The sequence below is a fragment of the Hyaena hyaena genome, unplaced genomic scaffold (assembly GCF_003009895.1).
Source record: "Hyaena hyaena isolate Hyena2069 unplaced genomic scaffold, ASM300989v1 scaffold_70, whole genome shotgun sequence".
Lineage (NCBI taxonomy): Eukaryota > Metazoa > Chordata > Mammalia > Carnivora > Hyaenidae > Hyaena > Hyaena hyaena.
In genome coordinates, this window is record NW_024080701.1 from 1,237,650 (window position 1) to 1,247,689 (window position 10,040).

The 10,040-nt window shown below is 44.5% G+C and overlaps 1 protein-coding gene across 2 annotated transcripts; it reads left to right on the forward strand.

The window, feature by feature from the left end:
* The first annotated feature begins 5,107 nt into the window (after window positions 1–5,107).
* On the forward strand, window positions 5,108–9,544 carry RPUSD2 (RNA pseudouridine synthase domain containing 2). 2 transcript variants are annotated; one of them, XM_039232837.1, is made up of 3 exons: window positions 5,108–5,742; window positions 7,503–7,799; window positions 8,604–9,544. In XM_039232837.1, exons 1-3 carry the CDS (start codon window positions 5,116–5,118, stop codon window positions 9,336–9,338), a joined length of 1,659 nt encoding a protein of 552 aa, XP_039088768.1. In that variant the 5' UTR covers window positions 5,108–5,115; the 3' UTR covers window positions 9,339–9,544. The 2 variants fall into 2 exon arrangements, with proteins under 2 accessions (XP_039088768.1, XP_039088769.1); XM_039232838.1 differs by having other exon boundaries at window positions 5,108–5,496.
* The last annotated feature ends 496 nt before the right edge of the window (window positions 9,545–10,040 follow it).

The following is a 10,040-nucleotide window of genomic DNA, read 5'->3' on the forward strand; positions in this document are numbered from 1 at the left end:
TCAATAGACACCAAGCCCCTGTTGTGTTCCAGGCATTTGTGTTAAGCGAGAATTCAAGACAAGTAAGAGTTGGTAGGGGTCCAAAAGGTCTTTACAGCTAAGTATAGGAGGGTGCACCATGGGAGCAGACAATATTACAAATAACAGCAAAGAGTTACAGAAGATATGACAGAAGTGTTGCCGGTGTACATAAAGGAGAGAGTGTCATGGGAGTGGGTTAGGAAGGCTTCAAAAAGGAGATGACCTTTGATATCTTTCAGGGATTCTCAGTTCGCTGAGATGCAACCCTTCCTCTCCCCACCTCTCCACCCCTAATTCCCAGGGCCGGGTTACTCTCTCTCAAACAAACATGTGAGAAAAGACATCAGCCAACCATCAGTTGACGTAACTTGTCTGAGGATAAAGCCTCTAGATGTGTCCAAGGCCAAAGTGGCTATGGTGATAATAACTCCCATCATGTAGAAGGGAACTATAAGGAACTCCATTGCTCATATTTATAACCATTCTTAGAGAGCATGTGCAGACAGAAGGAAGTGGAAAGCAAGAAGATTAGAAAGCAAAGGAGCAAATAATAGGCAAGATTTTTTTCAGTGCTTATTTATAGGGAATAAGTAGGGGGTCCAGAGCCAAGTCTACCAGTGAGGAATCCCCAGAGTCCTCCAACTGCCACCAGAACTGAATACATGAATCTGAAAGCATCTGATTCATAGAAAGGGTCACTGTCATAGGTTTACAGGTACTTCATCAAGCTGTTCCATGACCTTTCAATTCACTTATGCTCTTTCCTCTGGTTTTCTACTCATAAATAAACTTTTTATTTCAAATGTGGCCTCTCAGATATCTTGAACAAGCATGAGGGTGCCTTTAACAGTAGACACAAATAGTCACTGGTATGAAATGGAATACATTTTCTAACTTAAAGTTACAGTTGCAAATTAACAAATTGGTACCCTTACAGATTCACTGATGTCCCCTGAGTTTAACTAGTGTGTGTGCTGAATAAATTGAAACCAGATCCTGGACTTCCAAAAGCCGTGGTGATCTGCCACTTCCCAAGGACTGTTCCTTCTGGGAAGCCACATAAGGGCAGTCACATCCCTCTATCTCAGACTCTGCATTAACCGAAGCGTAACTTAGCACAAATATGTTTTTTATTTGTATCTTTGACCAGCATAGGCCTTCATTAAGATCAGGAACCATGTCTTTTTTACCGCTGTATCTCCAGAACCAAATGATGCCTAGCAAATGTTCAAACTTTGTTTGGTATGGGAATATTTGAATTAGAATTCTTATAGTCAGAGACCACACAGAGCTGCAGCTAGAGCTTGTGATTCCCTCTTGAGTTCCTTCTTCCAGGTGCAACCAAGGTGATCTGGAAATTGAGATCAGATCATGTTACACACACACACACACACACACACGCACGCGCACTCGCATGTAAAGAACTCTTTGATGATCTCCCATTGCTCTTAATGACTTAAATCCTTATCATAATAAGTTAGTTGGAATTCTTAGTTCAAACAATAGAATTCATTCAACTAGTATAAGCAGTTAAAAAAAAAAAAGATTAAAGTTGCTCTGTCCAATAGAACTCTCTGTGCTGATAGAATTTTTCTGTATGTGAGTTCTCCAATAAGGTAGCCACTAGTTTGGGGCATGAACGTGGCTCTGGTTGTGAAGCATCCAACTCTTGATTTCAGCTCAGGTCATGATCTCACAGTTCATGAGATTGAGCCCTGCACTGGGCTTTGTGCTGACAGCATGGAGCCTGCTTGTGATTCTCAATCTCTCTGTCTCTCTCTGTCTCTCTCTCTCTCTCTGACCCTTCCCCGTTTGCATGCATGTGCGTGCTCTCTTGCTCGTTGTCTCTCAAGATAAATAAATTAAAACCTTGAAAAAAAGGTAGCCACTAGTTTGTGGCTATTGAGCACTTGAAATGCAGTTTGTGCAACTGAAATACTGAATTTTAAATTTTCTTTCATTTTACTTAATGTAAAGTTAAATAGCCACATGTGGCTAATGATTACTCTATTGTACAATACAGGATTAAAGGATATTAAGTACTTCACAGAATCTCAAGATGGGTCACAGTTTGAGACATGGAGTCTATACAGCAAGGAACAGTGGCTAAACTTCACTGAGGGAATACCCTAATGCCTATGAACATAGACACTGCAGCTGACATTGCTGACCGAGCACTGGACACAAGAATCCCTCACTGTTAGCGCTCCAAATCAGATGTTTCCAGGGGCGCCTGGGTGGCTTAGTCGGTTAAGCGTCCGACTTTCGCTTAGGTCATGATCTCGCGGTTCGTGGGTTCGAGCCCCGCGTCAGGCCCTGTGCTGACTGCCAGCTCAGAGCCTGGAGCCTGTTTCAGTCTGTGACTCCCTCTCTCTCTGACCTCCCCTGCTCACACTGTCTCTCTCTCTCTTAGAAATAAATAAAACATTAAAAAAAATTTTTTTAAATAAAATAAAATAAAATAATGAAGAACATATTATGAAATACTATAGGTTATATTTTAAATGAATTTTATGGTGCAGTATGTCCATCTAAAATAAAACACATAAAAAGTAAATACTAAATGTACACACTACTTAAGTGTACNAAAAAAAAAAAAAGACAGATGTTTCCAGAGTGCCTGGGTGGCTCAGTTGGTTAAGTGTCTAACTTCAGCTCAGGTCATAACTTCACAGTTCGTGGTTCAAGCCCCATGCTGTGCTCTGTGCTGATAGTTCAGAGCCTAGAACGTGCTTCAGATTCTGTGTCCACTTCTCTCTCTGTTCCTTCCCCATTCTCTCTCTCTCTCTCAAACATTTCAATTTTTTAAAAAAAAACCCAGATGTTTCCAATGCTATCTTGTCACACATGGGTTCTATACTGTGCCTGCTTCCTCTGCTGTGTGCCTCTGAACCACAGGCCCTGACTGATCAGTGGAGTCCAGGTGAGGAATGCCCAAACTGCAAGGGAATCTGGGAAGGCCTGATTTCTGGCTTACACCTCTTGGAGGTTATACATCTTTTAAATTTTATTTAAATTTTAAACATACCATGCAATATTGGTTTCAGGAGTAGAGTTCAGTGATTCATCACTTACATTCCACACCCTGTGCTCATCACAACAAGTGCCCTCCTAGTACCCATCATCCAGTTAGCCCATCTCCCCCACCTCCCTCTATCAACCCATAGTTTATTCTCTGTCATTAAGAGTCTCTCATGGTTTGTTTCCCTCTCCTCTCTCCCCCCCTCTTCCCATATGTTCATCTGTTTTGTTTCTTAAATTCCACACGTAAGTGAAAACATATGGTATTTGTCTTTCTCTGATTGACTTATTTCACTTAGTATAATACACTCTAGCTCCATCCACATCATTGGAGGCAGTACTTATAATGTGGGAAAGTCTTCACACAAAAGAAGAGTGTTAAGAAGATGCTGGATATCCAAAGAGTATGATAAATGTCTACTTTTCATGGTCTATGCCAGTGCTTCTCAAACGTTAATATGCAGACAAATCATCTGAGAATCTTGTTAAAATACAGATTCTTGGGGTGCGTGGGTGGCTCAGTCAGTGGTTAAGCATCCAACTTTTGATTTGGCTCACGTCCTGTACTCACAGTTCATCAGTTTGAGCCCCACATCAAGCTTTGCACTGACAGTGTGGAGCTTGCTTGGGATTACCCCCCCCTTCTGCCCCTCCCCTGCCCGCACTCTTTTTCTTTCTCTCTCTCTAAAAATAAAAAATAATAATTTAAAAATTTTAGAGGCATCTGAGTAGCTCAGTCGGTTAAGTGTCTAACTCTTGATTTCAGCTCAGATCATCATCTCATAGTTGTGGGATCAAGCTCCATGTCGGGTTCTGTGCTGGATGTGGAGCCTGCTTAGGATTCTCTTTCTCCCTCTCCCTCTGACCATCTCTTTAAAAAAAAAAAAAATTATCCGGAGCCTAGGTGGCTCATTTGGTTAAACAACCCACTTTGGCTGGTCATGATCTTGCAGTCTGTGAGTTCAAACCCTGCATTGAGCTCTGTGCTCTCCATCTCAGAGTCTGGAGTCCGCTTCAGATTCTGTCTCCCACTGTCTCTGCCTCTCCTGCTCCACCCCTCTCAAAAATAAATAAACATTAAACAGTACAGATTCTCATTCAGTAGTAGGGAGGGGGGGCAAGAGTCTGCAGTTCCCACAAGTTGCCAGGTGTTTCCCATTTTGTTCATCCAGAAACCACATTTTGAGAAGCAAGGTTTTATACAATCCCACGAGAATTCCCTTTCTATAATATTCTGATTTCTCATTTCTTGTCCGTGCTTCAGACACATTCTCAAAAAATTCTTTTTAAAAAGCCTACTTTCTTGAAATCCAATTTACAGTCCATATTATTCACCCTTATGTCCTGTGGCTGGTTTTCAGAGGCCTTGTCTTCTCTTGATTTGGCGGTTTCTGAACCTGTTTTCCAGCTTTCTTACGTATTCTATGAAGTACTAATATCCTTTCAATAGTTCCCCTATCTGATGAAGTTAACCAGAGTTGGTTTCATATTTTGCATTTAGGAACTGTGACAAAGACATCTATTGATCCACTTGCGGTTTCCATCTCCAGAACTGGAGCATATGGAAGGCAAATGAGAGCTCTTTAATTCTACTGTTAAGGGGAAGGATACGTGTGAAGACATTGCTTATCGAGTGTGTGTGTGTGTGTGTGTGTGTGTGCACGCGCGTGCGCCCACGTGCGTTTAAACACAAACATAACAGCTTTATTGAGTTATAAGTCACAAACTATAATATTCACGCTTTAAAGTATACAGCATGGCTGTTCCTAGTAGAGAGTTTAACAATCCTCATTCTGATTTGTTTTGCTTTGTAAAGCTCCTTTCGTTTTCCTAGGCCCAACGGGCTTTGAGCATATTTACACGGAATCCACACTTTTGGTGAGTCATTCTCACAGCCTCTCAATTCAATTCACTCCCTTACTTTCACCCACCGCCTCTCAACTTGCAACTCCGCTCGTTCAACTCGCTCACTCACTACTCTTCTCAGTCCCTGCCTCGGCATTGGGCCTCGCTGATTGGCTGTTACCCGGTGACGTCCTCAGATCGCGACGCAGAACGTGGGGCCAGTGGGTCATGTGGCTGACCAGCCGCGCGTGGCTCCCAATTCTCGTACAAGGGTACTTCCACCTCTGGCGTCTCCGTGCTCCCATTACTTGGGGTGGTTGTAGGGGTCCGATGACGGAAGCATTCTCAGCCGGGGCCGAGGCAGCGACAGGGCTGAAGACTCCGGCTCAACAAAATGGAGACGTTAGTGGCGTCGCGAGTGGTGAGCGGCTCTCCGGGAGCCCGGAGCCGGTGGGTCCGGGAGTGGAGCCGGCCCTGGAGGACGGGAAGCAGACCCAAGCGAGCGAGGAGCAGGCCTTAGTCGCAGCTTCAGGCCCAGGCCAGCGTAGGAAGCGACGGGACGCCCCCAAGGAGCGCGTCGTGCCACCCCCGAAGAAGCGGCGGGCAGGGGTGAGCTTCGGCGATGACCATTTTGCAGAGACCAGCTACTACTTCGAGGGCGGCCTGCGCAAAGTGCGGCCCTATTACTTTGACTTCCAAACCTACTGCAAAGGCCGCTGGGTGGGCCACAGCTTGTTGCACGTCTTCAGCACCGAATTCCGAGCCCAACCCCTGGCCTACTACGAGGCCGCAGTCCGGGCGGGGCGCCTGCACCTAAACGAGCAGCCAGTACAGGACCTCAGCATTGTTCTCAAGGTGGAGTTCTGATGGGGCCGGCCGAAAGCGGGCGAGGAAAGGGGTCAGGGGTCATTTCAGAGTTAATAATTATTCCAGAGTAATAATTCAGGGTTTAGTTACTGGAGTAAAATCTAGGTAATCCTGAAGCATTTTCGCTTCACTTGGAACACTCTTTTAGCCCCCTTCTCTCGTCCCATCTCCGCAAAAGTAGCCTCTGTGCTTCAAAACTCAGCCCATTTATCCCTTCCATCCAGGCGGCTTCATTGTTTCCAAGGGACAGAAGTTGGAATTTTCAAAGCTCCTTTTGTGCACTGGCACTGATCACTATCTTGCATTATAGATCTCAGTACAAATAGTGATAATAGAGCCTCTCACTTATGTCTCCTTACTGTGTGCTGGCACAGAGGTAAGCATTGTATGTACTTAACATAGAATTCTAATCACAGCCTTGTGGGGTAGGTATTGCTACCTCATTTTACCTGTGAGGAAACAGAACTAAAGTGAGCTTCAGAGAGGTAAGGCAACAGTGTCACCTCCAAAACCTGTGTTCTTAAAACTACTACTTAAATTATTTATGGTAGAAGGGTGCCTGGCTGGCTCAGTGGGTTAAGCCTCTGGCTTTTTTTTTTTTTTTTTTTTTTTTTTTNTTTTTTTTTTTTTTTTTTTTTTTTTTTAACATTTATTTATTGTTGAGAGACAGTGTGAGCAAGGGAGGGTCAGAGAGAGAAGGAGACACAGAATCTGAAGCAGGCTCCAGGCTCCCCCTGATGGGGAGCTCGAACTCATGAACAGTGAGTTCTTGACCTAAACTGAAGTCAGAGGCTTTATCTACTGCACCACCCAGTCACCCCAACCTTCTGACTCTTGGATTTGGCTCAGGTCATGATTTCACAATTACTGAGTCGGAGCCCCAGTCAGGCTCTCTGCGACAGCACGGAGCCTGCTTGGGATTCTCTCCCTTTCTCTCTCTCCCTCTTTTCCCCCTTCAAAATAAATAAATAAATATAAAAAAAATTTTTAAAAAGCATTTATCATAGAGCCTGATGTGGTAGAATTGTGAAATGTCAGGGATAGAAACTAGAATTGTCTAGTTTAGTGCTTTGACCCTTTAAAAGTCCCTCACAGCCAAGAACTACCAGACACCCACGTCAGTAACGCTGATTCACCAGGTTGGTGAGCGGAGACAAGACGATTTAAGCATTGGGAGAATAAGTGGTTTGAATCCCCTCTCCTATTGCTATTCTGAGAGGTATAGGTCTGGCCTAACTCTCATATTTTACTGGGAATGAGGAAACTGAGGCCCAGAGAAGTTAAGTGATGTACAGTGGGCCTGTGACAGTTCAAGTCTAGAGACCGGATGTCTGGACTTAGATCTTGGTGTTGTTTGTTCAAGGTCACAGTAAGTGATGATTTTATGAAGGTTTTCACCTCCATTTTAGAAAGCTTTACCTTTAATTTTTTAAAAAGACTTTACCTTTTAAATATAACTATTGTAGAGAAAATACAAATGAGCAAAACCAAAAAAAACATCCATACCACCACCCAGAAATATCACCAGAGCATTTTTATGTATATCTTTCTAGTACTTTCTCAGTGCCTACCATCTGCCTGGGTGTCTATCTGTACTTTTGCAAAATAAGAATACACTATGCACACTGCGTTTTCTGGTTAAGGATGTGCTGTGACCATTGTGTATCAGTAAGGAACAGGAAGCTGTGTGGGAAGTTGACCACAGGTTGCTGGCCTCTGGGCTGATGATTGGCCTTTGTCATTGGCAGGACAATGACTTCTTGCGAAACAGAGTGCACAGGCATGAGCCACCAGTCACAGCAGATCCTGTCCGCCTGCTAGCTGAGAACGAGGATGTGGTGGTTGTAGACAAGCCTTCTTCCATTCCTGTCCATCCTTGTGGCCGCTTCCGACACAATAGTGTCATCTTCATCCTGGGCAAGGAGCACCAGCTCAAGGAGCTACATCCACTGCATCGGCTTGACCGCCTTACCTCAGGTGTCCTAATGTTTGCCAAGACAGCAGCTGTCTCAGAGAGAATTCATGAGCAGGTTCGGGACCGACAGGTGAGCTGGGCTTTTGTCTTCTGCATCCACTTCCTGGACTCATGGATCCTTTGTATCAAAAGTATGTCACTGAGTTCTTTTGAAGTGGCCCTTCATGTTATCTGGCCAATCTTCTCATCTTCAGGAAGGTCAACACTGAAAATGCCAAAGACAGGTTATTATCTTTTATGTTTCAAAAGACCTTTCGAGATGGCATATATACTGCCTTTCTTGGTAGCTTGCCGTTTTTAAGTTTTAAAGTGCTGACAGGCTGACCAAGGTGTTTTTTGGTTTTGTTTGTTTTTTTATGACTACGATTTTTAAGATGAGGAGAGCCTACTTGGTAGAAAAATTCTGGATGAAGTTGGAAGAAGCTTGAGAAGAGTTAAATGGTACTGACTGTAGTCTTGAGGCTTGTAATTTTGGATCTGATTGTGAGTGTTTACTGAGTACCAGGCTCAGTACCAAGTACGTTAGAGTCTAACTCACTGAATCCTTGTTAATGGTCCTGTGAGATAAATGCTTGTTTTAAAATAGCTTGTATATTTATTTATTTGGGGGGGGGGGGGAGAAAGAATCCCAAACAGGCCCCCTGTTGTCATCACAGAGCCTGACACAGGATTCAAATTTAGACCTTGAGAGCATGACCTGAGAGGCAGACGCTTAATTGACAAGAGCCACACAGGCGCCACAAATGCTTTTCTAATCATATGTTTTCTAGACAAGTTAATGGGATTTAAAGAGGTTAACTAACGTACCTAGAATCATGGAACTGGCCAATGGTGGAGCGTTATGCTGAGTTTCTCCTTCTTTCCTTCTATGTAGCTGGAGAAGGAGTACGTGTGCCGGGTGCAGGGGGAGTTCCCCACTGAGGAAGTGACCTGCAAGGAACCCATCTTGGTGGTATCTTACAAGGTAGGGGTGTGCCGTGTAGATACTCGGGGCAAGCCCTGTGAGACAGTGTTCCAGAGACTGAGCTACAATGGCCACTCCAGTGTGGTGCAGTGCCGGCCACTCACAGGCCGCACTCACCAGATCCGAGTCCACCTCCAGTTCCTGGGCCATCCCATTCTCAATGACCCCATCTACAACTCTGTTGCCTGGGGTCCTTCCCGGGGCCGGGGCGGCCACGTTCCCAAAACAGATGACGAACTGCTTCGGGACCTTGTGGCAGAGCACCAGGCCAAACAGAGCCTGGATGTGCTAGATATCTGTGAGGGCGATCTGTCCCCGGGACTCATAGGCTCTACAGCTCCCTCCTCAGTGTTGGGTAAGGACCACCTAGAAAAGTTGGCTACATCTGCCCAGAAGATGGATGGAGCAGTTGAGGCAGCCCCTCAGGATCTGGACACAATAGCCTTGGCACCAGAGAAGGCAGCCGAAACAGATGCTGTGAATCAAGAGATAGACCCTCTCTGTGCAGAGTGCCGGCTGGTGCGACAGGACCCCTTGCCCCAGGACCTTGTGATGTTCCTGCATGCTCTGCGTTATAAAGGACCCGGGTTTGAGTACTTTTCACCCATGCCTGCCTGGGCACAGGATGACTGGCAAGAAGACTGAAGGCTGTGGCCGAGGGACTGCTTCTTGAACTAGAAGAATGGGCCATGGAGTAGGAACTGATCTCATGGGCTGGTACTCAGGGTTTCTACAGGAGTGAGGTTGGGCTTATTAAAGGATCTGCTTATATTTGCTACCTCCTTCTGTCCTCTTCCTCTAGCTATAGTTAGGGAGCTTGTTGGTTTGTAAATACATCCCTTTTTCTAACACCTTGTGTGTCTTGGTTTCCTTACTTTTTTTTTTTTAATGTAAAAATCATGTACAATTAACTATCTTAAGATAGGCAGTTTGGTACATTAAGATAGACATTTGGTACATTCACAAGGTTGTACAACCATCACCTCTTACCTAATTTCAAAATATTTCCCCTACCAAGAGGAAACTCATACCTATTAAACAGTCACTCTGCACTTGCCCTTCCTCACAGCTCTGGTCACTATTAATTAATCTGCTTTCTGTCTGTCTGGGTTTGCCTGTTCTGGACTTTTCATAGAAATTGAATCCTACAATATGTGACCTTTGATGTTTGTGTTCTTTTGCTTAGCATACTGTTTTTAAGATTTGTCCGATTTACAGCATGTATCAGTACCTCATTCCTTTTTTATGGCTGAATAATATTCTCTTGTATGGATATACCACACCTGTGTATCCATTCATCAGTTGATGGACATTTGGGTTGTTTCCGCCTTCTGGCTATTGTGAATA

What these genes read in the sequence shown, in the direction of transcription:
- RPUSD2 (XM_039232837.1), top strand. Translation starts at nt 5,116, where the DNA reads ATGTGGCTGACCAGCCGCGCGTGGCTCCCAATTCTCGTACAAGGGTAC. An exon ending in ACCTCAGCATTGTTCTCAAG is followed by an intron (nt 5,743 to 7,502) that starts GTGGAGTTCTGA and finishes TGTCATTGGCAG; the next exon opens with GACAATGACTTCTTGCGAAA. An exon ending in AGCAGGTTCGGGACCGACAG is followed by an intron (nt 7,800 to 8,603) that starts GTGAGCTGGGCT and finishes CCTTCTATGTAG; the next exon opens with CTGGAGAAGGAGTACGTGTG.